This window comes from Macadamia integrifolia, chromosome 9 (assembly GCF_013358625.1).
Source record: "Macadamia integrifolia cultivar HAES 741 chromosome 9, SCU_Mint_v3, whole genome shotgun sequence".
Lineage (NCBI taxonomy): Eukaryota > Viridiplantae > Streptophyta > Magnoliopsida > Proteales > Proteaceae > Macadamia > Macadamia integrifolia.
The window spans coordinates 7,449,552-7,477,454 of record NC_056565.1 but is presented as its reverse complement, the minus strand read 5'-3'; the positions used below and the strand labels follow the sequence as shown (position 1 = coordinate 7,477,454).

General features: G+C 37.2%; 3 protein-coding genes across 5 annotated transcripts; 1 reads left to right on the top strand and 2 right to left on the bottom strand.

Annotated features, from left to right (window-relative positions):
* Nucleotides 1-486: 486 nt before the first annotated feature.
* LOC122089144 (actin-related protein 2/3 complex subunit 2A) lies at nt 487-9,494 on the top strand. Its single transcript, XM_042658645.1, has 10 exons — nt 487-741; nt 1,940-2,006; nt 2,186-2,393; nt 2,857-3,026; nt 5,673-5,750; nt 6,082-6,214; nt 6,297-6,388; nt 7,611-7,667; nt 8,981-9,052; nt 9,148-9,494. The coding sequence occupies exons 1-10, from the start codon at nt 680-682 to the stop codon at nt 9,169-9,171; spliced, it is 963 nt and encodes a 320-aa protein (XP_042514579.1). The 5' UTR covers nt 487-679; the 3' UTR covers nt 9,172-9,494.
* A 617-nt stretch (nt 9,495-10,111) lies between these two features.
* On the bottom strand, nt 10,112-14,472 carry LOC122089145. Its single transcript, XM_042658646.1, has 5 exons — nt 13,996-14,472; nt 13,775-13,909; nt 13,624-13,661; nt 13,441-13,507; nt 10,112-10,677 (listed from the first exon to the last, which is right to left on the bottom strand). The coding sequence occupies exons 1-5, from the start codon at nt 14,173-14,175 to the stop codon at nt 10,261-10,263; spliced, it is 837 nt and encodes a 278-aa protein (XP_042514580.1). The 5' UTR covers nt 14,176-14,472; the 3' UTR covers nt 10,112-10,260.
* A 4,035-nt stretch (nt 14,473-18,507) lies between these two features.
* Nucleotides 18,508-27,361, bottom strand: LOC122089123 (isocitrate dehydrogenase [NADP]). 3 transcript variants are annotated; one of them, XM_042658606.1, is made up of 16 exons: nt 27,100-27,361; nt 25,371-25,414; nt 25,131-25,240; nt 24,162-24,199; nt 23,915-23,992; nt 23,770-23,823; nt 23,587-23,688; nt 23,346-23,437; nt 23,129-23,232; nt 22,808-22,876; nt 22,602-22,717; nt 22,356-22,390; nt 21,505-21,647; nt 21,284-21,406; nt 21,079-21,191; nt 18,508-18,785 (listed from the first exon to the last, which is right to left on the bottom strand). In XM_042658606.1, exons 1-15 carry the CDS (start codon nt 27,146-27,148, stop codon nt 21,098-21,100), a joined length of 1,251 nt encoding a protein of 416 aa, XP_042514540.1. In that variant the 5' UTR covers nt 27,149-27,361; the 3' UTR covers nt 18,508-18,785; nt 21,079-21,097. The 3 variants fall into 3 exon arrangements, with proteins under 3 accessions (XP_042514540.1, XP_042514539.1, XP_042514538.1); XM_042658605.1 differs by having other exon boundaries at nt 21,105-21,191; XM_042658604.1 differs by having other exon boundaries at nt 21,102-21,191; nt 27,100-27,360.
* Between the last annotated feature and the right edge of the window lie 542 nt (nt 27,362-27,903).

Below are 27,903 nucleotides of genomic sequence, written 5' to 3'. Positions count from 1 at the left end.
CTTGATGGGAGCCCAACCAGGACTAATGAGTAGTAACCTGACTTGGCCTAACACATTTAAATTTTGATTACAACCTATCTACTTAGCCCGACAGGTTTATAATCCGATTGGAGCCTCTTTAGAGATAAATGGTTAATCAGCCTAGCCTGATTAAAGATTGATATTCGACTAACCATTTATAAATGGGATCATGCATAGCATACGAGGCCCGACTATTTAAACGGGCCAGCTAGTCACTGGGTGAGGTCCTAAAATGGGCAAGCCCGATTAAACCGGATAAAAACCAAACGGGCACGACCAATTTACACTCTTAGAGTCAATAACCCCTTAGTTTAGTGGCCGGCGACATTCGTTCGAACCTACGGCAAAATGGCGTAAATCAGGAAGTGATGTGGTACAATTGCGGTCTAGGGTATTGTCCCTACACCAGCGCAGTGATAGACGTTCCCCGACGGCGGATGATGCAAAGAGTCGTCTACTCTCTCTCTTGGGGATCTCCTCCCTCCTGCTCGTCCCCACCCTCACTTCTCCCTTGGATCTCTTATCTCCTGCTATGCCATTTTCTTTTCTTCTGTTTTTTTTTGGTTCTAATCGAAGAGTTTCTGTCCGTGGCTTCTTTATCACAGCGAGAGAGAAAGAGGTATTGGGTTCCCATTAATTTCGACGGAAGTCATTAGAGATGATACTATTGCAGTCACCATCGAGATTTCTCCTTCAAACGTTAACGAATCGAGTTCAAAAGTAAGTCTTGCCTTCCACTCCCACCTATTGTTTCAATTATCACTATCTTCCCCCATATCAGCTAAAATTTCTGTAGGTATTTGTTTTAGCTGTTTCTTTCTGTAATTTGATTAGGTTCATTTCGCTTTGCTCTTATGGATTTGGGTTTTATGTGGAAAGAATTTATAGTGTAAATTTGCAGCTATTCGTTCATTGTTAAAATTCTGCGGCTGACGAAGATTATGGTATTTATCTGTTTGTTATTTTTACTATTGAAAGAATGATCTTCGTAATGACAATTGCCCAGTTGGGCGAGCAGTTGTTTAATGGCAACGTGACTATACAAGTGCTTGAAAATCCAATGGTAAAGAAAAATATAAGTGGAACGACTGTTTCTACATTTTACTACTCCCTGATCGAGATATAAAAATCTAGAATGAAAATATTTACAACAAACAAGAAAGGGATCACAGAAATGCATTTTGTCTGGATCGTCCACCTATTTTGCCTATTAATGGGCCATCATCCATTTAAAAGCTCAAGGAAATCCCTTTCTTGTCTTATGGACCAAGCTCAATTTTCAATATATAGAAAACTTTTAGCCGACACCAAGAGTTACATAGTCGAACTGAATAATTGCTCTTGTGCCAAACAAAATCAGGGTCAAAAGGCTTGTACTCATGCAACCTCATACAAGGAGATTTCGAACATCTCCAGAAATAAAAAAACCATCGGATAATTTTTCTTCTTTTTTTTTTGTTTGGGGGGGGGGGTTGGTGGGGGAAAATAACCGTTCAATGTTTTTTCCTGCCCTTCGATTTGTAGGGACCTGTGGACCTGTCTGATCCCTTGACCCTATCCGGAGGGGTCTAAAATTTGGTGTATTACACTTTATTTGGGTCTTCTATAGGATTTTGGCTGCTGACATCTACTTCTGTCACATGGTCTTCTCTTCTTGAAGTATATTATCCTTTCCCTGCAATTCTTAGTTCAGTTCAGTAAGAGCGAGTTTCTGCCCTTTCATTATTATGAAGCAGAATGTACTCTTCATGGATTGTGAGAATGGATTTATATTTCTGTTACATCAGCACTATTTTATTATTCTTTTACTCCAGAGGATACCACAAAATGATATATCGTAGTTCCAACTTTAAACTGCCATCTTTCATTGTCATGAGCTAACAGTGCAGTCTGATATTTGTTGATGTCGACTTTACAGTCTAGAGAAGGGTGTAGAACTGGATTGCCACTCGGTTGAATTTGACGATGTTCGATATCACATCCAGGTGTTTACCAGCTCTTCTATCCTTAATTCATTTATTAGAAAAACATTTTTTGTAAATATGAGGATACACAAATTCTGTATTAAGTTTGTGAGTTTAACTCTGTCTCTCTTGTTTGCTTGCTTGGCTTATTTTTTAAAGATTCCTTCAGATATCGATTATCATTGTAATTTCACTTGCAGGTGTCTATGAGGTATCCTCAATTTTTGCTGCTATCCATGTCTCTACCTACCCCTCCTCCAGAAACTATTTTCTTTGGTGGGCTTCCTCTTGGAGCCATAGAAGCTATAAAAGCAGCATATGGTGTGCTCGTGCAGATTCTTGACCCTCCCAGAGATGGATTTAATTTGACAATGAAATTCAATTTGTCAAAGCTTCCACCAGATGAAGGTCCTTCAAGTTTCTTTCTCAAGGTCATTATGGTTTATGAATGGCATGCAGAATATCATAGGATCATTCAGTTAGACCACCATTTTTAACCATTCGTCTTCCTTTACTTGCCCCATAACCTTTTTTCAAGTTTTTGGAAACACCATTAGATAAAATAGTATGGAAATACCATTATATACCTTTTCTCCTCATTAACATAATCAGGTAAGTCACCTTTGGGGGATGCATCGTTTTCCATTAAGAAACCTATAACTGAATCAAGCACTGAATTAATTGAGAAGAACCAAGCCAGAGAAGAAACCAAGCTAGAGTAGAACTTGGGTGCTTGTGTATGCATCAGTTCTTTCAAGATTTTGGTTGCTCCAACCTTGATATATTTCAACGAACTCTTGTTAGTCCTATTGTGATCAGTTAATATGGTTTGAGTTTCATTTTGATTTATGTTGTAATTTGTTCCATGTAGAGCAACACCATGCTATTCTGGTGAAGATTGCATCTGTGAGAGAAGTGGTACTTGGGGCTCCATTAAGATTGATTCTAAAGCATCTTGCTTCAAAGGCAGTTGCTCCAAATGTAGATCGACTTGTTGCTATTGTTCATAGGCCAATGGAGTCATTCTTCCTTGTCCCCCAGGTTTGTAATATGATATTGTATTCCTCAATCAATCGCAATTTTGTGAAGCTTTTCTTGCTTGTACAAAATTCTTTTATTTGCATCATGCATAAAGAATTGACCAACTGTATCTTTGGTGTTTTAACCGATGAAAAGATGCAATACTTTTGGTCTCTAAGGTTATCCCTTTTCATGTGCAGCATATTCACATGTCTGCATTTGGCTTGCCCAAATTTTCACATCATAGTTATTTTTCTTGGAACTTTGTTATTTTCAAAGTCTGTGTACGCTCCAGTAATAATGGCGGTTGTTTTTAGCCGCCCGCCCCACCCCCCCAAAAAAAAAAAAAAAAAAAATGGTGGTTCTTTTCTTTCTCCTTTCTTAACAGTGAGTTTGCTTTGACCATTTTATTTATTTTTTATAATATATTATACATTATAACCACTAAACGAAAGCCTCACCAACTGATCAGCATGTCAGCTTTTCCTACTTTTTTCTGCAACCAAAAACTTGCTCAAACCTGATCGAATGGGGGAAGGAAGGGGGAAAAGGACTAGTGGGATAGGGATTTCAACTTAATTCTTTGTCCGAATGGAAGCACAATTTTTGTAATTCAGCCTTTTGTTAAAGGTGTTTTTTGGCCTTTCTCAACCCAAATGTTTAATGGGCTTCCTTCATAGAATTTGGATTAAAGTCCTAGATTCACCTTGTGCTCATTTCTATCCCTAATTACTAACTTCAGAATTTTTTTTTGGCATTCGCATCCCTTCCTAAGAATAATAGACCTAACTTCTTTGCTACTTGTAAATATTGTTTGTAACATTGATCATATAGCCTACACAATCATTGACTCAAAGATTTGGCGAGACATGATTGTACCCAACTTTTATTTGGACAGTCTCTGTTCTAGGTGTACCCAAAGCTTTATAGCCCCCTCCTCTAGCACACGCATCTTTGTAAATGGTCAAATGATGTTCTTTATCGTGTGTGTGTTGGGGGAGGGGGGGGAGGTGGTTGGAGAAGCGGTGTAGTACGCACAATATTGAACTTGTAGTACGCACAATATTGAACTTATGAAAGGATCTACTAATCATCAGATCAAAAACAAAAAACTAATCATCAGATGTATCTTTAAAGCACTTCGCAGGGCTACTGGATTTGTTCAAGGTTCTAAAACTCATTATCGGTCTCGGGATCAGTCCAGGCCGATGCCATTCCGATACCTATCAGGATCGACTTGGATCGGAAAGTATCGGACAGATTTACAAATACTTTTTAATAAAAATCATTTTTTGTTACATTTTGAGCCTTGGACCGTACCCATGTATCGGTATCAGAAAGGCCAGGACAGGGGATCGGTCAAGGCTGATGCTGATATGGTCTGGCCGATACTGACTGATCTGATCTGATTTTTAGAACCATGGATTTGATCACTGTCAGAGGTGTCTGTGAGAGGTGTGTTTATGGCACTAGTGTTGTCTTTGACTTCTCTTGTTGATTTGCCTTTGGATAAATTAATGTAGGAGACTCCTGATGCAGAAGCACAACCATGGAGCAATCCGAACCCATCTGGGTATCTAGACAGAGATGAAACAGACCCATATTTGAGTCTTTGGTCCAGTTGTGTTTTAAGAAGCTTTATTTATTTAGGAATATTATGTAATCTTTTATTTTAAGTAGGACTTAGAGTAGGAGTAGAGGTGGTTTACCTGTTTCCTAATTTGAGTTTATTCCTTAATAAAGTAGGTTTCTATTTTTGAGATGTGTTCCTCCTATACATATGTAACCAATGGACAAGTATAGGGTAGAGATTGAAAGCTGAATTGAGTTTTGAGTGTTTGAGGCCTGCGGGCTAGTGCGGTGTGCGATTCTCTCTTCCCCCATCTTTTCTCTTGTGCGATTCCTCTCTTATACTATTTTCTACTATTTCTTCTCCTACCTTTGTCAAAAGTTACTGTTCACAGCCCTAAAACAGTACCTCATTTGTTCTTCCTTCACTTCCTTCTATTCCTGTAAGCCCTGATCAGCCAGTCTTATTCCACCACCTCTTCCTTGTAATGAGTTTTTACTAAATGCAAAGCCCCCCCCTCCAGTTGGAGCAAAAGAAAGGAGATCAAGCTTTGATTAACTATGTCATTTTGTATCATCTTAGTTCTCCTTGATGGGACCTTATGCTGCTATTTGCCTTGTTTTCAAAAGATACAAAGAGGTATAATACTCCTCCAGAGAATGAATAATAGCCAGTAAATGCAAATCCCATTTCTCTGTGACCACTCTTCTGTTGCCTCAGAAATGGGATCAAGATCAACGATCTACCAATTGAACATTTCTGGAGATGGAAGAAAGATTTGCAACCTTTGACCCCATTCTGATTGACCTTGATAACCCTGTCAGGTCTCAACCAATCAATAAAGCACATGTTGCTTTCAAACTGAATAGTTCTCCTATTTCCTAGTTTTATTGTTATGTACATAGTCAAGTTTTCCTGAGTTGCATACATTCCACAATTGAAAATGAGCTGGTGCTTCTTTTCAGAGATGTGTAATTCTGATGCCTTAGGGAGATTTCTTTTTCCTTTTTATTTTATTTATTTATTCATCAGCATTGCATCTTTACAGGAGGGTTGCTCTTGAAAGGCAGGTTAAATAATACACTGTTTTATTGCAGGCAGAAAAAGTGACTGTAGTTTTTCCTATGAGATTCAAGGACTCCATAGATACTGTACTGGCAACTTCGTTCTTGCAGGTAAAAATTGCTCCCCCCACACTTGTTCCTCTCTCTCTCATTTTTCCCATAATCAGGTTCAAAACCCAGACAAGAGAATCCATCTTGCCGGGAGGCACTGGGGGTTGAGCCCATGTCCAACAGTGATGTCATTTTATGTTGTGAATAAACTATAAATGCTAAATCATAAAATTGAAAGAATTTGTATCCAAATTTTGGTGCTGGAAAAACTATTTTGGATCGTGGAGCTGCTAATAATATTCCATAATGAACAGGTTAGATTCAGCTTGTGCTTGGGTAGTTTCATTTTGGTAATTTAATTTTGGCTTAAGATATGACAATTATCCTACAGGAATTTGTGGAGGCAAGGCGCACTGCCGGACTCAACAATGCCCCTCCTTGTTTATGGTCTCCTTCTCCTCCTCTAGAACTGAAGGGAGCTCCTGCCCAAGCATTATCTGTAAATGCAGGATTTGTTACTTTTGGTAATGTTTGGAACAGAATCAGACTCTATTCTCCTTCTCTTTTTTTCCTTATTGGACTCTAATCTGTTTTCCTATTCTTCAGTTATATTCCCACGCCATGTGGAAGGCAAAAAGCTGGACAGAACTGTTTGGAGTTTGTCGACATTTCATGCATATGTTAGTTACCATGTGAAAGTGAGTTTTCCTTTTCACCACCTAAACAGCATAACAAATGGCATCTTTGTCTTCTTAGCTTAAGACTTATCATGGCTCAAAGCTAATATTATGTGACATACATTTGGGATAGGGTTGAACACTAGAGTTCAAGGGAGCCTTTGCTTTGAACTGGTTTTGTTTGGTCACAGATTATTTTTAGGGGATATACTTGTCTGTGGTGAGTTTTGTTGATATTTGGGAATCCTTTTTTTTTCTTTTGTAAAGAATCTGGTATACTTGGTACATTTTCACAATTATAAACTAACGATGAAATTTTTCTGTTGCTGATTAAAAAAGTTCAGTTCACAGTAATTTTCTCTATTAAAATTTCAGTATTTATTATGGCTTTTAGTTAGATTTCAGTTTCTTGTGTTAAGAATGTCATGTTTTGCGTACTACCGATAGGGTAGTTTAGGAATTCTATTTTCTGTTTTTTACGTATGTGTAGGGCAGGGGTATACTTGTCCCCTTTGCCCTTTTCTTTTGGTGAATAATTAATTTATTACCAAAACGGAAGGGAGAAACAGGGTCCCCAATGGGGAAAGAAGAAAAAACAATACAGAGCTAAACAAAGTACAGCACTCTCAAGGAGAGGAGGATGAGGCCTGCAGAAGGGAGAGGGGGATGCCCCAAGACACAACAATATACATGTTCCGTTGTAAATCTACTCAAAAGATACCATGGTTTATTGTTCTGCTTGTTCTTGCATTTCAGATTTCATATGTTTTGGATATCAATTGATCTGGTCATGTGATTTCTCTCACCCTTATTATCTCATGTTGCTTTTGGGTCTCTCTCTTAAGTCTCCGCAGCAATCCTCTTCCAGGATTGTATCCCTGTGTCTGTGACCTGTAGGATTTTAAGGTTATTAAATCTCTGTACATCATCACCCATCAAATTTGGTGGCTAAATGAGCAGTCCAGAAAACCTTTTTCTGAATGCATTTAAAACGACATGAGTTGTCCACCACCTTTTGTTAAAATAAAATGACATGACTTTCAAATTGTGGGGTAGGGAGATTTAAACTAGCATGATTTGCTCTTTATGCTAGCAGTTATATTGACCTGAGAATTATTTCCTGTACATATGAATTGTTCAAATATCCGAGCTAATAAATGAGTTGGATTATACATACATATTCTGACAATACCTGCAGTTGTGCATTTACTGGACTGGTTTGTAAGTTCTCATTTCCTTGCAGTGCTCAGAATGTTTCATGCACACCCGGATGAGACGTCGTGTGGAGTCCCTGATACTGGTAATTCCTCATTCTCAATGAAAGTTTGCAAGTAATTCAACCGAACCAAATTCTATGAATAATTCTCAAGGGGAAGGTGAATTATTCCCAAAATTGAATAATATGTACCATAAATTCAGCTCTGAACAAAACCTTAACCCAAAAACATTAATTAATTAAAAAAAAAAAAAAAAGATCTTGTTCACCTGAAAATTATGATAGGGAAAACTTATTCTCAAGGTGTGCTTTGATAAGCATATCAAATTGGCCCACTTTCATTGTGCGATGTGGTCTAGGTTTGTTACGTGTCAAATTTCAGGGCCTAATGCATCCCTTGTACTCCGACCACTATTGTTCACTCTCTCATAGTTCTGACTTTTCAAAGCTCTATTTTGCCACTTGGAGAACTTTTGTTGGGATAAACTTACATGAGTAGGAGACTTTGGAGTCTACTTGACTACAAAATTTTTGCCCCATCCAATCTGCCACATGGCAGATATTTGGGCCACTTTGATAAGCTTTTGAGAAGTTCTGCTCATAAGTAAATGATTTCATGTACTTAAAAGTTCTGCCCATCCTTGGATTTGGGAAACATACTCCTAGAGTTGAACTCCAGAAGTTTTGGGAGGTTGATACCCCGGGGCTCCATCCAAAGAACAAATTTGAGGTTTTGAGGTGGGTTTGCAACTTTTCAGTTTCTAAATGAGTGGGTTTCCAATTTTCAAAACGTTTTACTTTTAATATATAAATATAACAAAAAAATTCAAATTTCCAGCAAAAATCTCATCTCATAATCTTTACACAATCCACCTATTTTTCCTAATTTCTGCGGATTATTGGCATACAAACACCAACCACTAGAGATTAGGGTCACATTCTGTAGAGTTTGAATGGGGTGCTACACACCCTATCTCCCCTCCATTTCCTTACTTGAGGAAAGACAGGACGGTTGCGGTTAAAATTTCCTGCATTTAATATGTGGAAGAACAAATTTTTCCTTTTTATTTTGTTTTGGTGTTCAGTGTTTGTCATTGAAAAAAAATGATGATTAATTATGTGAAAATAGATACTATAGTTATTCAAAAGCAAGGGCAAATTTTTTATCCCCGATCTTCAAAATAAATGTTTTAACTCCAAGATTAATCCAAATCTAACGTTTTTTACTTAGTAAGCTGTTTTTAACAAATTTTTAAATTGCCAAAATGAATTACACCCTAACTATAGTCCTGAATCGTTCCTGTATTTGAATTTGTCAACCCTGGCCTTGAGTATGGCACTATTGGCTTGTGCATGCATGTGTATGTAGGTGTTCAATTACTTGGTTTATGCTGCAGGCCCTGGATCGTGCAAAGCCAGATGTTGAGAAGTCAAGGAAAGCCGCTCATAGCAGATCCTTCAAGAGACTGGTTTGTTATTAGTGAACTGTTAAATGCCTTGGCAAATTATTTCGTAGGTCGTTCTTTTGTTCATGTTATTCATCAATTTACCTAATTGTCTGTAGAGCCTCAAAGGAAACTCAAGCTAATTCAAATTCTTGAAGATCTGCCAGTGGTCAAGCAGTAAAAGACATGCAGAAATTACTTAATGAAACCCAAAAGAATTCTGAGTTTTCTTACAGGTTACAGTGAAGGCCGCGGGCGTGCGCACACACTGTTTAATAGGCTGAGCCCACTTTTGTATGATACAGTGTATTTCAGTCCTGTTGCAACTCTGTAGAATATTACGCTTGCATGTGCTGGATGATTGTGGAAAATCAGAGTTGCTAGAACTGGGTAGATTGCCTTCTGGACCCTAACTTATTGTGTGAATTGGTACTGCATGATGAAAAAAGGATCGGATTCCAGTCAATTTTAGAGGAGACTCTGCAATAGTTTGCAATTATGTAATGCAATATATCACCTTGCATGAGGAACATATAAGAATTACGAGAATTAAATGAACTCTTGGCTGGAGAAAAAGGATTCCATGACTTGAATCCATTAAACAGGGCCAAATATGTTGACATTAGGTTTAATTTATTTATGGGGAAAAAATTTTATTGCTCGGTTGACACATGGCCACGTCAAAAGATTGTCCTGCCTTGTGTGGATGACTATCTTACATTGCCTCAGGTGCTAGCGCATGGACCATCTAGGTCCATGATTGTGAAATTAGTGCTATGCAACGTTGGGCTGCAGAGATATAAACTAGTTGTAGGCAGGAATTAGTCATTCCCGAAAAGAATCTTGGTCCCCCGATTATCCCTTAGCTTAGTAACCCAAGCAGTCACATGTACAATATGTCGTATCATGTTGTAATCCACCACTAGGTACAGTCCATCGAGTTACTGAAAAAAAAAAAAGGTACGATCCATCGTACCTCAGAAATGCATTGGTGATCAAACAACCACATAATGGGATTAGTCAGTGCATCTTTAGTCAGTACCCGGCAGCAGACTTTCGCCCTATATTTATTGAAAAAGGAAGCACAGGAACTGATTTTCCTCAAATTTATTCTGAGAGTAGAACCAACTTTTACATGGAAATCTTTGAATCCCATTTTCCCATGATCATGACAATGTGATCAATTATATAAAAGATTATATATGGTTTGAGAATTGGTCGTATAGTGTATGTTACATTAAGAAATGGACTGCTAAGCTAACAAGAAAACCCAGCAAAGCACCGGCTAAAACTTCTACCTGTGTGTGCCCGATTGACTCTTTCAATGGGATGTAACTATTAGAAGCTTTCGTTAATGATTTCTCGCTCTCAGCTGTGAAGCTCGTTGAAAGCATTATACTCGATCTGGAGGTTGTGTCCTCTGATCTGATTGGAGTAGCAGCATCTTCTGGGTTTGATATGTAAGGATTTCCATTCTCAGATGAAGAGATGAGAGGAACAAGGCTCTCTGATTTTATGGAAGATTTTCCAGGTTTAGAATCAATGAGGTCATCATTGTCCTTTTCTCTGCGGGGAATTGGGGTTTGTTGGGCCTCTAGCAGTTTCCTGTTTAGAACCTGTGCATGATTCCCTACTTCCCATCTTAAACCCTGCAAGCCATAAAGGTGAAGAACCTCAATTGGGAAGATAATTAAGAGTGTACCCAACAACATTATACAATCACAGAAACAAGAAATGCTTCCAAATCATATCACTGGGATCCACACATTTAACATGTGGATACAATACATAGCAGAGAAGTAGTCCAAGTTTAGATTCTGTTTCCTGTCTTTCAACGAGAGGACAAAGTACCCTAATCCAGTCTACAAAAATCCATTCCCTCCGCATCTCTGTTTTTTTTTTTTCAGCATAGTTGTCAAGGCGACTAGGCGACCCAAGGCATTGGAGGGGCACCTAGGCGTGCAGTATATATGACTATATGCAATAAAGCAATGATAATTTTATATAAGTGTGCCTATATGCAACATAGAAACCGTATCAATGCAATATGATATAATTATCTTAATAATGACCTAATATGAGAAAACCAACTTATAATAACCAAGGCATATGATATAATATAAACATATTCATCAAAAACAGAACAATAAACATAAAGCAACATAAACATGTGAAGTTTTAACAAAGTGTGATGTGCCCTGGACCCAAGAAAGAGCCTGGACAGATAGGTGCTGCCTAGGTGACTCCTTGACAACTATGTTCCGCAGACATATCCTTACTTATGGAGGACCCATGAAAGTAGAATGAGTCTCCAAGACATTTCTACTTTCCAAGCTACAAATCCTTACCGTGGTTGTACTCTACATATCCCAACTGTCATATTTAAGTTGGTTTCTATTATTGAATATTCACCAGAATCAGAACATAGAAATCCCACGACAACTAAATCAAGAAAAATAAGCAATCCTGACATGTGTTGTCAATAAATCACCCAAATGCAAATAAGACAGCATGACCCCTAGCGAAAAGAAAAGGGGAAGAAAAATTTATCTCACCAAATAGGAAAAATAAAATAAAATTCAAGCCTTTAAGCACGATTATGATAGTGGTGGCAATGACATAAACATTATCAACAAAAAGAGAAATGGAGAAAAGGATCTAAAGTAATCAGGTAAACTTGGTTAAAAGAGAACAAGATTGAACAACATATCAGAGACGTATTCATATACTAATCCCTTATCAAGATAGTGGCAAACCTTTATTTTACATCCTAACCCTTAAAAAATATGCGCCATATGGGATTTAAATATCATCTGCTTAATTGTAGAAAAGGTAAAAAATCCTGGGGGGATGGTTAAAACAACCAGGGGAGGAAGTCCCAAAACAACAAATCCAGAACAAGATTTCAAAATGATAAAAAAAGAGAAAAAGGATCAATCATGCATCCATGACAAGTGAAGACACAAGCAATATGGGAAAACAGTTGGTCCTCTGCTCTTTATACGATTTGTATGTGAGAAAGTTTCACTATATGACAAATGAATGGAATTACTTTAGAAAAAGCAAAAAGTGCTCAAGGTTTCTCATCCTATCTAAATGTGTTGTATAGATTCATCACGGATGAAGTTCCTTTTGGACATGTATCAAGTTCAACACTACATAGAATTTTGGCCGGAAGCAACATTTCTGGATCATGTCATTAGTTTTCTTTCCTCAGTTGCAAACATAATCATTAGTTAGTTACCAAGCAAAATGAATTTGACCTTTTCATCCAGAAAAGTCTCCATGAGGCAAAGGTTGTGTTGATTATTTTGAATATAAGCAAATGGTATGATTCACACAATAGCCTATTGCATGGAGTACTTAATAGAATGCAAAATTAATCATTTCTTCCAAAATTACTGATTTTTTTTTTCACATCCACAAATCATAATTTGTGGGATTTTATTGATCTGAAATTCACTACCAGTTTGTATGAATTTCAGATCCTGACAATGTCCATATAACCACAACATATCAAGCAGGTTTACCAGGGAATGGAGGCGCTTCTGAGCTGCCACAATTAATTAAAATTGATTCCTAATCTAATAGAGATTCACATTTCTATTTCTTATTATAAATTCTGAATCCCTATAAAACATAAAGAGAATAAAAAGAAGGGGAAAATCATAAAGATGATATTAACAATATATATGAAATGGAACTGCTTACAGGTGGCACTGCATGTTACCCTAAAGCTGTAGGTTTTCAAATCCACATCATCAGCAATCATGCACCTAATTATAGATTTCCATCTCAAAAGACCGGCCTGTTAAGTGGAGGTACTACCAGGTATATGAATGGAACGAGGATCCCATTCACAGCCGATGTGGGATCTATTTCAGAAGTTGTCATTGTTGTGCATGCAAATGGTTGTATTTAATTTATCTCAGATATCATTTCACCTCCTTCTCAGTTAGTTCAGCTCTGTGTCCAGTTAAATGCTATGTTGTCTCCCCCAAAAGAGAAAAGTATCTTAGGAGTTCTACCATACAATTATTTCATGCCAAAAGAGAAAAGTCCCTAACTAACTAATTTCTGATCATCTCACAAATATTTTATAAAAGATTAAGTCAGAACTATACTAGAGCTAAGTTTACATTTTACAGTGAAAACTCTGACACCATTTCTTCTCTGTGGACTCTTAATTCTTTCAGAACTATTGGAAGCAATGCAGAGTAGTTATTTTTGTACTAAGAAACCAAACCACACAAGAAAAAATTTCATATTTCTCAACCCCCCCACACCCCCACCACCCCCCACCCCAAAAAAAAAAAAAAAAAATCCTCCTCCCTCCTAAATTGTCAGAAGATCTGAAACATAATTCACTGAACTGAAAACAAAAATCCCCATAACGGAACTAACATATCTACCTGGGCATCATACATGACAAGGACGGCGAAAACTACAGACATCCCAAATATTGAATCTGAAAAACCCCTGTATCAATAGGACAACAGCAAACCAATTGATCAAACCAATTAAGTTCATAAAACAAAGTTAAGTATTTATATTCTCCAGAAAAGAATTTATAGAACAAATACAATTGTGTTCACCTTTCAAGGGCAAGGGAAGTTGCAGCTGCCACAACCCCCTACATATAGAAAAGATCGATAACTTGAAGTTAAGAACAGAACTACTAATTATCAAATCATAAAATGGATAGGAGAATAACCAAAAGAAAAGCCGATTCTTGAACATCCATACAGAAGAATGAGTGGAAGGGAATCCACCAGAGCTGGAAGCAGCTTTAAAATTAACATCTTTGCCGTAAAGAATCGATGAAGTGAAAGGTTTGGAAAGTTGCCCAATTGCCCCAGAAATAGCAGCTGCAACCAAGACCTAGGACCAGAGGAATCAATAATTCAAATAAATCACTGAATTCAAGCTGAGAAAAATTTAGAGGAGGATCCAGAAGGGTGTGTTACCTTGTTCTGGGCTATTTCTGCAATATTTTCAACTCCAATTCCGAGGCAAATGATGGATGGATTAAATGGTTTTCGAGACGCAAAGTGGGTACTTTGGAGAAGCTTGTGCCTTCTTGAGTTTAAGGAGAAGCAGTAGTTCCTAGACAGAGGACAAGGCACTCTGTAAGAGCACGCGACCATGATCGTTCTCGTGCTCTGTGACAAACTTGTATTCCTAATATCTCAAACAGAGTCAGTCATACTCTCCTCTTCCTCTTGAGTCCTCAGCAACCGAGGAGAGCCACTGGGAGTTGGGAGTCTTGGGAATGCATGTCCGCCGTGTGCCCAAACCCCCAAACGATTCTGGGACTCTGGAGATTGGAGGCGAGTTGTAGAATGAGATGGCAAGATGATAGATATCACGAAAGGATTGTCTCCTCCAAATTTTGAAATTCTTCAATGGCTGAGGTTTGGCGTCTGGCGATAGGTTGCGACTTTCCTTGACAGCTCAACTTCAATTAAAAATTCTGAAAAATTATCAGAAATTAATTATGCATTTAATTAAGGTTGTCAATTAGTTCCTAAACCATTCCATCCCACGCTGAATCACAACAACAACTCAAGACTGATTCGGATTGGAGTAAGCCTCAATTGACCATAGGTGAAGTTATGAGGACTGAGTTTATGCCTTGATTCTAATATGGCCTCAAATAGAGCACTTTGGAAGGCAAAGATCCATGTAGCCAACCCCATTTCTAGGTGGGATGTTTATGAGTAAGGGTGTCAATTTCAAATTGAAACCAAATATCGAAACATAAACTGAGCCGAATTAATCGAGTCGAATCAAACAAAATTTATTCGGTTCAAATTCGGTTTGAATATGTAAATATGCGATTCGGTTTGACTCGATTTTGATTTAGGGTGTTAGAACCGTTGGTTCGAACTGAAACCGAACCCAATTGCTCTTATCATTCAATAGTGTTTTTTGCAAGCTCTTTTTTTTTTATGTGGTAAGTGTTTTTTGCAATTTATCATCACATATTTACATTCTAAGATAATTTTGGAGTTGGCAATGACCATGAAGCCCATAACTTGAGCCCATTATGGCCTTTGGTCCATCACAGTCATGGTTTAAAAGTATAACCGTTTTCATAACCAAATTAAAAATCGAGGTATAAAACCGAATTAAAATTGCATATCAAAATCAAATTGGAACCAAAATAGAACGAAGCCGAATTGAATTGGTTAAGTATCTAAATATGGAACTGTGTCGATTCTCGGTTAGGTTATGGTCCGCCTTATCATCATTTGAAACCGAACCAAAATTGAACCGATTGACACCCTTATTTATGAGGTATTACTCTGTTTCTTTCTTTTTTACTTCTATTATTTTTTTCCTTTCATAAATCCATGTAGTTGACCCCATTTAGTTGGGAAAAGACCGAATTGTTGTTGTTGTTCTCACACTCCTCTTCAATTAAATTATCTAAGATTCACTTGTTTGTTTGTCCAAGATATGAAAATAAGGGGCTAACATTTGGTTCATTAATGACTTTTTAGTTTTTGTTTATTTATGTGGAGCCCATTTTTTTCCCCATAAGTAGATCCTCTCTAGCGCACATCCAATGGCTAGGGGTGCGTGCCTGGGTGTTGCTAGTCGTTTGATGCATGCTAAATAAATCGGAGAGGACCTGGGTCCTTTTTTTTTTATAAGTAGGGAGGAGAAGATAACTAGGGGTGTCAAACGGTAGGGCTGGGCTGATCTTGGTCAGGCCTAACCGGGCTTGGCGGTGTGAAATCCTTGCACCGTGAATGTCAGTTTACTTAAACGGGCCAAGATTTGAGGGGCACGGTACGGTTTGTAATTGGGTCGGTCGGTGTTGGGCTTTAATCAGGCTACCTTAAACGGGCCTTATACGAGTTTTGAACATATTTAATTCTAAACGAACTCTAAACGGGCCTACCCTAAAATCCTTTTTTAAAATGATTAAACTATTGGCTTTAAAACTACTAGAGGATAACATTCACAATTCCGGAACCAAGTGAATCATGTCTTTAACAATTGAACAATTGATAACAATTGAATGTCTCATTTAGCAAGATCTAAGGGAATTATATATATATATATATACATACACACAAGGGAATCATGTCTTTAAAATGTAATCTAAGTTGCAAGAATTACACTCTTTTTAACAATTGAATGTCCCATTTAGAATGTGGATATTTTAGTACTATATATTCTTTACTCATATTTTGTAGTATTAGTGGTAAAATAGGTATTTAGGCATTTTTTAAGGGGGTCGGGCTGGTCGGGCTAAATGAGTCGGTTTTAGTGGGCTTTTTAAGTGAGTCAGGTCGGTCGGACGCCTAAAGGGCTAGTGGCTTGCACCGTGAACACCTGTTTAATAAACGGGCCGGACTGAAGCCCAACACGTTTATTAAATGGGCCGATTCAGGTTGGGCCTTAAGTGAGTCAGGCTCGATCGGGCCTACCGGTGAGGGCTCAGGATTGACACCCCTAAAGATAACAACCAAGAGGTAACTCGAGACCTCTTGGTGAGCTGGGCTTTGTGAACCACAACTGCACCCACCCCTATAAAATCACAAGACTCTTGTTGATGCCCCATGTGCGCTTTCATTGGTCCCCACACGGGTTACACGACCAGAAAGTGATCTCTTGCCCAAAATAGTTCATTACTTTAGTTAAAAGAGGATTCTCTCAATTTTAGAATCAGTCCAAAATATAACTTCCAAGCATATATAAAATTGAATGGGAGAAAGAACGCTATCCACCCTGTTTCCTACAACCTTTCACAAGGTCCTATGGATTCCCCGCTCTCTCTATGTTCTCTGGTGGATACCCAAGAAACAGGAACGGTTACTATTCCTTCTCCCTAACTAAATATAAGGAGAGGATTTTGTGCGCAAGCGACAAACCGATTTCATTTCACGTGAGGGTAGCGAGGTCATTTTATTTCCTCAAGGCTAAGCCTAGTTTTAGCACAACTAGTTAAATTTTGGTTGGACTATAAAACATCGAACATTAGATGATCTTAGTAAGTACATTTTGTACTATTTATGCAGAAAAAGAAAAAAGAAATAAAAAAAAAAGGGTAAAAGGCTACTTTTGTTCCATTTATAGTGAGCCAGAGCCCTGCCAACTGTTTGATTCTCACAACCACTCATTGCTAGTCAAAGGATTTGAATCCAGATTGTTGCGTTGCGTTTTGAATGATTCAAAAGTTGGAATGAAAATTTTTTATTTTTTGAAAAATACATCTTATTCCACTTCACTTGTGACATGAAAAAAAAAAAAAAGAATTCCTTCATCATGGGCATCAGTACCATTGGATGCCCTTTCAAGTCTAAATAATAAAGAGAGGAAGTTTGTGATGGGACAAGTCCTTTTACATGGTTACATCACCAATGATGGGGGAATTTTTTCTCCCTCATTGGTGAAAGAAAAACTTTCGCCATTATCATAACATCCCACCATTATTATAACATCCCTTCCCTTTGGAATGTGGGATTTAGTCCTAAGACCATGCTACAACCAACTATACCCTTACTGGTTCTCACTATACCTTACTTGGTCCGGAGCTAACAACAAAACGATATGAAATAGTCGATTTCTAATTTTGTCTATAAGCTAGAAATAAAGCCTAATACCCAAGTCTAGACATTAACAAGTTGATTTTTAATCTGACAAACTCATCCATCATATGATTTTCTAAAAATGCAAATGAATTAAAATTTTGTAAACAAATAGACCCCAAGATTTCTATTTATTTATCAAGTTCTAGCAAAAAAAACTTATTTAGCGGTAAATAACAAAAGATTTTGGTTTACAAAGACGTGCATAAACAGTTAGCGTGTACTTCTCTTCATCAAGTATCATTTCAATACCCATCGGCTTGGCATATAAAAGTCAACATAGGCGGCAGCGAACAGATACCTCTTCCGTGCCATATACAATAGTTCCATAACAAGATAAAAGAGCATTCAGCAACTGCCCTGTCCAAACCATGAACAGCCAAATGACAAATAGTGAAGCGCACTATACTCCAGCAGGCATAGTAACCCCAGAGAGACCCTATTTATTTATAAATTTTTCATTAAAATATCCATACATTGAAATTATAGATGGGGAATCTGGATTGGCTAGCCAAGTTTACACATAAAAATGTATTAGCATTGTTTGTCCAATTAAATTGATTGCACCTTCTAACCAAACCAAACCATACCACCTAAAAGATGCTCTTCCTTGTCATTGTTTGTATACTCCGGATGGAAAAAAACAAAGAGAGGAATATAGATAATTAAACAAATTTATTTAAATATTGAGAGCAGTTCATGATTAGTTTCCTAATTAATTACTTCATTATCATATGGTTAAATAGGATTAATCCTTATGGGAGGGTGCCCACAAGTTTCACAAAACGTCAGAAGTTGAGACCTAACCTAACTTTCTTACGCCTCTTGAAGCATTATTTTCTATGGACATCACCATCTAACGTGGCAAGCGAAAAATGTACTTAAAGGAATATATTCTATAACAAAATCATGCAATATGAGCCTCTGTTTACTTTGAAAACTAAATACTGGCTCAGGAAACAATGGGATTCTCCAAGTTTGTTTATGAGGAGAGATTAAACCATCTGGATCACAAAAAGTGTCTGAAAGAAATAAGGTAAGGTATCCCTAAACAGCAGGATCAACATCTCACTAACATAGCTAAGACCGGCTTTATTCCTTCTCAACAATTGCTCAACTCAGGAATATAACATTCTTGCACCCCCTATTCAGCCCTGCAATCAAACAGAAGTTCAAACTCCAATCAATCTACACACTTTCTTGAGGGAAGAGGAGAAAGACAGAAAGGAAAAACTTTAGGCTTTCAACTACTATCTAAAATGTAGTTGAAACAAAAATAAAATTGCATCTTCCCAACTAATACCAACAATACTAGTTTAACTAATACAAAAAACTTACTTATATGGTAACTAATTTTGTGGAAAAATTTAGTCAAAGGAGATAATTTTATTACATTTTCCAACTAACATCTAACATGTAACTTAACTGTCTTCCATTTTGCTATTTGTCTTTTCTTTTCAACATATTTTATTTTCTAACAGTTTACATTCACATAACCAAAAATCTAATTCTCTTTTAGAGCTTATATGATATCACATGTTTTTTCCAGTTGGACTTTCAGATTTCTAATTTCAAAATCTATGTTGCCGAACCTTTTTTCCAGGATATTTTAGTTTCTCTAATATGGCATCATGATTCTCCTCCAAACAAATGCATTATATATATATGCCCAAACAATCTCAAACGACTTTCACTCAAATGTGATAATTTCATTTTTCTTTTCTAGTTTAGCCACTGATATCTCAATATCCCCATATTGGCTCAATTTATATTATCTATGCACTATTTATTTATCTTTCAACAGCCACTCAAACCTGCATGGCTTTTATAGCTATCCTATGAATTTTAACATTTCATTAACCTTGCTCTAACCCTATATGTGACATTTTCAATTTCTTTATTTATGATTGGACGTAAGCATAAAAAATTTACTTTGGTATTCCCTATTATCAATCCTAATCCCTAAAATTTCACATGTATATTTTTACTTAAGTTATACTCCATATACTGTTTTAGTTTGACTTACCTTAAAACAGTTTGATTCCAAACTATCCTCCCCGTATTTACCTACTTTTGTTTCCGGAATCACAACTATATCACAACTATATCTTCAACAGAAAAGTATATAACACAGAATTAAGGACTTAAAGCTGATTGATCCTAGAGGTAAAATGACTGTAATTAGAAAATATTTTGTTAGTCACTTAATAATTCTAAGTTCTAATGCTAACCACTGCAACATCATACACATATTTAATTATGTGAATACATCTATCGCAGACACTTTTCTTCTCTAACCACATGCTTCTCCTAGTCAATGAAGATCATGTGAAGGTCTTTCCTACTTCTGTAAATTCTTCCATCAATCCCCTATTACTAAGTAGCTTCAGTTGTTAATGTACCTAACATAAATCCAAACTCGTTTTTTAATAAAGTAGTTTCATCTTTTAATCGGTTTTCAATTACTCTCTCTAAAGTTTCGCAGTACAGCTCATAAATTGTATCAACAACAATTAATTTATTACAGATTTGAATATTGCCTTTGTTATTATAATGCTTCTCCATTGTTCATCTGGCAAATTATCTGGTTGTTCATGTTCAACAATTTTGCTACAAGATAAATCACCAACTCCAATACGACCCGAACTTCAAAATTCCATTTGGTCCTGAAATTTTCCTACCTTTATATACTTTAAATCTTCTTTCCTTCAACATCCTCATTTTATATTAAGTATCTAAGTTTGCAGTGTCTTCAGTGTACTATTTCTTCAGATTATCAGACTTACTACCCTTAAATCACTCTAGGGAAGACTTGCTAATACTAACCTCCTTAGGACTTGCCCAAAAAACCCTGAAACTCTTTACATTCTCCCAATTATTTATGGTGTAAAATTACAACAGAAACAGGTGGTCTGCTCCAGCTACTTTTTAATCTAGTCCAAGGAAAGACCACTCTGCTCAATTACAAAAATGAAAGTGTTCCTGGTCACAATACAAATTGTCCTACAGGTGTGCTGTACTGTTCCATTTCCAAATAAATGGACTTGGCAATGTAATGATGACCACCTTAATTTCTTGACTAGCCCACCTCTATCGAGAAAAGAGACAAGCATTCAAGTTCCTTTATGACTTGGCCCCATCAGTTTCTGCTGTTTTAGATGATGATTGGTAAAAAAATGAAAGATTCAGATAAAAAAGATAACATATTGCATACAGTTAAAGGGTTAAGATCCAGCAAATAGGCTAATAAAATAGAGTCAAGAAAGTTTTCCAACGAGGAATTCAATAAAATTTCATAAAGCAGTATCAGGTGGTTATTACTTAAATTTAAGAGTGAATGATTTTTTCCTAATAAGGGCATAAGTGCACTTTTAACTAATAAAGATATAAGTGCACTTTTAACAAATCAAATCACTGCTCTCTAGTCATCACTCTCCAAAAAGAAACCTAGTCAGTGGGTAGGGTTTTACAACTTCGATTTGCCAGAGAGTCTAGCTTTCAGCTCCTCTGCCACAGCATCAATGAACTCTTCAGTGTTAAGATACTGGTCCCTGGTAGCCCTGTAGAAAAGGAAACGGAAATTGTATTGTAAGCATAAAAACCAGAGTGAAACATTTATATGCATATGTAAGGTAATAGCCTTTATACTTACTTAGGTCCATGGATTAGAATAGCCAGATCCTTGGTCATTTTCCCCGATTCCACAGCTCCAACACATGCTGCTTCCAATTTCTCAGTGAAATCTAGCAGTCTAGCATTGTCATCCAACTTTGCCCTACCACATCATCTCATTAGTTTTCCATGCATTGTTTCGAATACACATGCTGTAGAAGCTAAGCAGTATGCAATTAATTAGTAAATCATAATATCTACCTGTGTGCAAGTCCTCGTGACCAAGCAAAGATTGATGCGATGCTGTTTGTACTGGTTTCACCTCCTTTCTGATGAACTCGGAAATGGCGTGTAACTGTGCCATGGGCTGCTTCAGCTTCAATGGTCTTCCCATCAGGGCACACCTGAAACAGCAACAAATCGTCAATATCCATGACAGTAATTCAGAGATTCTGCTTTGATTTAAAAAAATGTTGAAAAGACAAACTCTTCTATGAGTATTTAGATACTCCTTAAGCACCAAAATCTAGAAAAATTTAGCATGCACAGTCTGTCTGGGCCCCAACACGGAGACAGCCCACACCAAATACCGACATGAATGGATGAAAAGGAAATGCTGTAGATTTACTCCAAAATGTCTAGAAATCATCCAGTGTTAAAAAAAATATAATAAAGCTGGATGGTTGAGATCATCTGATCTGATTATGTTCAATTGTTTAGGCACATTTAAGCAGAGGGTACATATCATGTCGAAAGATACCTTCAAGTCTCTAGAATTCTCATCTTGAGTATTTTGACATTTAGGATCTTTTACCAAAATTACCTAAAGAATTCTGGACCAAGGTTTGCAGCATAAAATATGGGCACAAAATCCACATGGCACAATGGTAGAGTTTGCAAAGGTGCTGGAATTCTTCTGGAACTTTTGGGAACCAAGTCCCCAATTTTTAGAAAGCAAAAAAGTTCTAGAATATTGAGAATTTGAGAGAGTTTTGATTGGGATCAGAGTCAAAATAACCCAAATATAAGACGTTAGAAACAAAGAAATAACTCAAGTAGAAGGAAGACGAAAACAAAACAGGCAGGCTAATAGCTCATAAAAGTAGACGTACCAGTACTGAAGTCATTAATCCCAGCGATCCAAAACCTGTAACCACATACACAAAATATCTTTCATCAAAAAAGCAGAGGCCAGACAGAGAGAGTGAGAGAGAGCAATATGTCAGAAAACAGCCATTGTAACCCCCCCTCCAAACAAACAAGAATAGGGGTTAGCAAGAAAGCCTTTGTTCAACACCATCACAGGCTGCAAGGATTTATTGCAGCTTCAAGAAGGTTGACTACACAGTTACACAAACCTTGAGCTAAGAAATCACTCTGCACATCACCATCATAGTTCTTGCATGCCCATACATAACCACCTTCACTCTTCAGTGCGTAGGCAACCATATCATCAATGAGTCGATGCTCATACCTTCCAATTAAATCACATAGGCTTGTTAAAATACAGAAAATCAAAAGATCAAAGATGCAAAAACCAGAGTGTTGATGCAAGATATCTCACCATATCCCTGCAGCTTCATACTTGGATTTCCAGCCAGCTTCATAAACTTCTTGGAAAATGTCCTTAAACCTTCAGTTAAAGGGAAAGGAGAATGAAGATTCGAATTGCATCACAACATTTTCAGAAACCACAATGCAAAATAACAATTTCAACATATGACATTCTAATGAAGATTTCATTTATTATTTCATTTTCTAACTACAAGTACGGAAAATATGTTAAATGGGAAAGCATAGAAAAATGGGAGAGGGGATCTGAGGTAGTATACACAGGAAGAGGATAGACCAATAGATTAACCAAGCAATCAAGCGTGCCACATACCTTCCATCGTACTTCTTAAGGATTGTATTCTTTGTACTAAGATAAAGAGGCCATTTTTTTTCAAAAGCTGTGCTCATCGATGCCTCAGCAAAAGCGCGGATGGACTGTATACATCAGATGAGAGGGGGGGGGGGAAGGTATTTAGTGGCCTGTGTGAAGTAAATTGGCTTCAAATTTGTGCCAACCCAAAAACAAAGTAAGGATGCAGAATCAGAACCTCATCAGTGTTATACATGGATAGAGCAACACCTCCATCACCCTTGAAGTTGTAAACCTCCAATTCTGTCGTTTCACCATTTCCTTCTGGTACTGCAAGCATTATTGAGAGGATATTTTGATTACAGATCTAGGATAAAAGTACAACAAAGCAAAGCAAATTACAAGGAACCCAAGATGCAAAATGACAATTTCAACATATGACATTCGAGAAGGCCTTTTACTAAAGAAGGAATCCATACCAAATACCAATTTGAGTTTTCCAGGTCCCTTGATAACAGCATCTGTTGCTCGGTATTGGTCACCAAAAGCATGTCGTCCAATGCATATGGGTTTTGTCCAACCTGATAACAGCAACCAATAAGTGTGATTATCCCATTACCGAAAAGAAGCAGAGCATGGTGAAGATGTATATATTTAGATACCTGGGACAAGCTTGGGGACGTTTTTGCAGATAATTGGCTCTCTGAACACAGTTCCTGAGTGAGGTTTCGACAATAAACAGTCCATCAGGAAACAAACAATATACTGACTGGCATTAAAAGACAACAATAATGGCAGTTTTCTAACCATTCAAAATATTCCTAATTGTCCCATTCGGACTCTTCCACATCTGTTTCAAGTTAAACTCTTTGACACGAGCTTCATCTGTCATAAAACAATATTTAACCATGACTAAAAGGGAAAAAAAATAAAATACAATTATAAATTTTGTATTGCAAAGTTACAACAACAACAACAAAGCCTTATCCCAACTATTTCAAAGTTACAATGTTCAACAAATATAAAGAATCATTGGCATGGGGCAAATGTTTACCTGGAGTTATAGTTGCACACTTGATTGCTACATTATACCTGCAAAGATACCTCATTACTTTGACTCAGCAGAAAGATATGGAAATTACGACTAGAGAATATATTACGAAACCAGAGTAAGCAATCTAATTAGGAGGGCAATCACATAACTAAGAAACCATAACTAGGAAACTTCATATTAGTAAACGAAAATGTTTACGTCAAGTAACTCCTCTATTACCACGAATAGCAAAAGGAGAAAGAATCTTCGACGAGCTATGTCCCCCACCGCCAAGCATAAAAGACCTGACCCATCTGATTAGTAAAATTTCAGCCCCAAATGATCATGCCATATGGGTAACAAATACATGCAAAGCTGTACAATTTGCAAGAGTGACACTAACCTCCACTAACCCTTGTGGAATTTCTATAATTTTTGCATAACCCACTTGTAACCCTCTTTACATACTAGCTTTAGGCTGAAACTTGATCACTGAGAAGGGTAATGGTTCCCTATAACATGGGCACACCCCATATCTACAATAGTTTAATGAATCAACTGGTAAGTTACCAAGTTGAGGAGCCTCAGTGAACATCATCATTTCTCCATAGGTAATATATCCAGCAGTCAAAGGAAGGTACTAATTCTTATACCCTCATGGAGTAACATGGTGCATAGTTGTAAAGGCGACGCCTAAGCGTTGAGTCGCCTTGGTCCTCCAATGCCTTGGGTCGCGTAGACACCGTGACAACTATGACATCGTGAGAGAATACATCATACAACCGCCAATAGAAATCCATGCATCTTAGTTACAGAGAACATAGTCAAACAAAAAGAGAGAACAGAAATAAATTAAAATGAAAAAAAAAAGGTAGATATGATAAAACTCTCTTATCTTGAGTCTTCAACGCTACAGACAAAATAAGTTTTTTTCTCTATAAAGAAATCTCATAATAATAGAAAGGCCCATAGCTGAAACACAAAACATACTTAAGAGTGGCCTCTGCACTTTCAACTGTAACTTTATCATCAGTAGCATCACGGTAAGTCAGTCCAAGGTCAAAGTACTTTATTTCCAACTCCAGAAAGGGGAAAATAAGCTGCATATGGTGAAATAAATTTATTAAATAAATAAAAGATTACAAATGAGAATCTATACACTAAAACCTACATGGAAAATAATACGTGCCTAAAAATTAATGTGATACAAAACAAATTAAAATCAATTACCTTCTCCTTAATTGATTGCCAAAATACTCGAGTCATTTCATCCCCTGCATCATAGGAATAGAGCAAAAGAACATAAGAGAGTAAAGAGTTGCTTCAAGGATCTATACAGTGAAACTGGCAAGTACTAGACTCCTGTAATCAAGTATATCTTCTACATGGCTTAAATGAGAAGTGTATTATCTAAAGCAACACATTATACACAGCCCATCAACAAGTTCATCTATAGTGCCTGAAAGGTATAGAAAAATATTCCAACAGAAAGTTATTGAACTACTTAACAGTTATAGAGGCATATGCCATTCACACTTCAGAAAGCCTCTTTTCAAATTAATTAAGAAAAGATTATGCTTTGGCTCCCAAAACACAAAACATTAATTTGTCATCAACTTTCTCAGTTGACTCTAAAACAGACCTCCCAAGTCCCAACAAGACAGCAGGAGGCTAAGAGATGTGTTTAAACAATTAAGGTCCCTTCATGCACCAGGGATTTTTTTTCCCCACTGTCCAATCTGGAGAACATTAATATCTATCCAGACAGAGTTTCCCACTTGAGCAGAAGGATGACAATGAGAAGATCGGTAAACATCTTGGCAACCAAAGCATTTCAGACCATTGTACACCAGCTCAGGGCATGCAAAATAAGTTCCAAAAGTTGAGAGCTTGACCTAATCTGGCAACATTTACCTTAAATTGCTGAGTGTGTGATTGAAGCCCCAAGCCACCAATGAAGGTGGCTGCATGATTATTCCAATGACATGTGGACCAGATGTAAATGCAAGTTAAAAAAAAAAAAAAAAAATGTAACTGTGAATTCTTTTTTACAGGTGGCATTGTTCTGTTGAAAAAACAGAAAATTTCGCAGGTAGGGCGAGCAGAGACACCTATAAAAAAAGCGGATCATTTTTTTTCTTCCTTCTTGGAAAAAAAAAATCCTCATGACCACCACATTTTGGTAAGGAGGTGGCCAATTAATTTTAAGCATCAATCAGTACCACTAGGTAGCCTAAACACATGATCAATGATATCCACCAATCACCAAAAGCCCTTCACAATTGAATGCCTTGTGAATAGTAATTTTCAAATCTTTCTCCATTACACAAGAACCATGGAGCTAGATATAAATGGATAAAAGGAACACAAACAAGTAAACTAGCTGTAAGCCTGCCTGCCTGCAACTGATTGGTTAGGCAAAACAAGCCAACAGATTTTTACCAGCCTACCCCACCCCACCCCCACAGACAGGAACCATATTTCTTCATCATTTCCCTTTCTTCCTAGTGTATTTTGATAAACAAACCGAGCAATTCAGACATCATCAGTAAGATTTAAGCTATTACAAGAAATAGGACTAATGTAATCTTCAACAAACTCTAATTCATTTTCTCTTCTAACTTAAAATAAAATGAAATGCCTTAACAAAATAAATAAGAAGCCAAACAGCAGATAATATCCTTGAAATACATGTAAAGAATCCTCCTTCCCTCGCATGGAATATTAGAATCAATCTTCAAACAAACTCAACTTTCCCTTCTGAAATTACTGGTTTTGTTAGATCAAAAACGAACAAAACATCATATTTCTAGATTTGCAAAGGCTAGATTTATAAATCTCCTTCCTCCAACAGTTAGATCTTGATATATAACCAAAAAGAAACACAAGGAACAGCAAAAAAAATCAGAGAATGAGGAAAAATACGACGATCGGAAAAGAAATGGAAAGCGAATCTAACCATCCATCTCAACGATGGGATTGGCGACTTTGATCTTCTCCAAAGCCATTTCTCAGCGATTACTACAGAGACCGAGATGTGAAAATGTCCCCGACGAATGGAACTGAAATTTTCCAAAGGCGGAGGGAGCGATGTGGCAACGCAGGGGTCCTCGTATCTCTCTTATAGTGAGGAGGAGGAGGAGGAGGAGGAGGAGCCGCCGGCCTCGACTCTCGAATTGCTAGCTAATGGCCAATAGAGTCGAAACGGTGACGCACAGATGATGATGCATTTGACCCAATTTTAGACCTTCTGGTGTTCAACCATTATGAAAATACCCTCCACCTTACACAATTTTACAGGAAAACCATCCAGACGGGAGTGTTGAGTGTGGCAGGTTCGGACTTCGGGTCGGATTTTAATTATGCGAAAAATGAAAAGAGAAAGCAATTCATATTCCATCTATGCCCTCTCACATAATGAGTTATGGGATTCACACTGATTTTTTTCTCTCTATAATCCTGATCCAGGTAGAATCTGTTTATTCATGTAAATGATACCATTATCCATACCACTATTGGTGTCGTGTACACATAGTGGGGAACTCAGCTGATTTGGATTGAAATAGATCTCTGTAGATCCCAATTCTTTCAAACATCCTGGAGCAGCTGATTCTAGGGTTTTTGAGACTAGATGTTGGGTTTTTGAATCTTAAAGTGTCAATTCAGATATGTGTCATAATCGATTGGGACCTATTCAATCCTGATCCGAGTTTAAAAGCTTTGCATTTTAGTCCATGAAAATAAGCGTTTAAGGTTCTTTACT

Excerpts from the sequence above, each read along its gene's own strand:
- LOC122089144 (XM_042658645.1), top strand. The coding sequence starts at position 680 with ATGATACTATTGCAGTCACCATCGAGATTTCTCCTTCAAACGTTAACG. Across the intron at positions 6,215-6,296 it reads TGCAGGATTTGTTACTTTTG|TTATATTCCCACGCCATGTG; the intron begins GTAATGTTTGGA and ends CCTATTCTTCAG. Across the intron at positions 7,668-8,980 it reads GTGTGGAGTCCCTGATACTG|GCCCTGGATCGTGCAAAGCC; the intron begins GTAATTCCTCAT and ends TTTATGCTGCAG.
- LOC122089145 (XM_042658646.1), bottom strand. The coding sequence starts at position 14,175 with ATGGTCGCGTGCTCTTACAGAGTGCCTTGTCCTCTGTCTAGGAACTAC. Across the intron at positions 13,508-13,623 it reads ACTTCCCTTGCCCTTGAAAG|GGGTTTTTCAGATTCAATAT; the intron begins GTGAACACAATT and ends CTATTGATACAG. Across the intron at positions 10,678-13,440 it reads TTGTCATGTATGATGCCCAG|GGTTTAAGATGGGAAGTAGG; the intron begins GTAGATATGTTA and ends TATGGCTTGCAG.
- LOC122089123 (XM_042658604.1), bottom strand. The coding sequence starts at position 27,148 with ATGGCTTTGGAGAAGATCAAAGTCGCCAATCCCATCGTTGAGATGGAT. Across the intron at positions 25,241-25,370 it reads GGCAATCAATTAAGGAGAAG|CTTATTTTCCCCTTTCTGGA; the intron begins GTAATTGATTTT and ends CACCATATGCAG. Across the intron at positions 23,993-24,161 it reads GTGTGCAACTATAACTCCAG|ATGAAGCTCGTGTCAAAGAG; the intron begins GTAAACATTTGC and ends GTTTTATGACAG.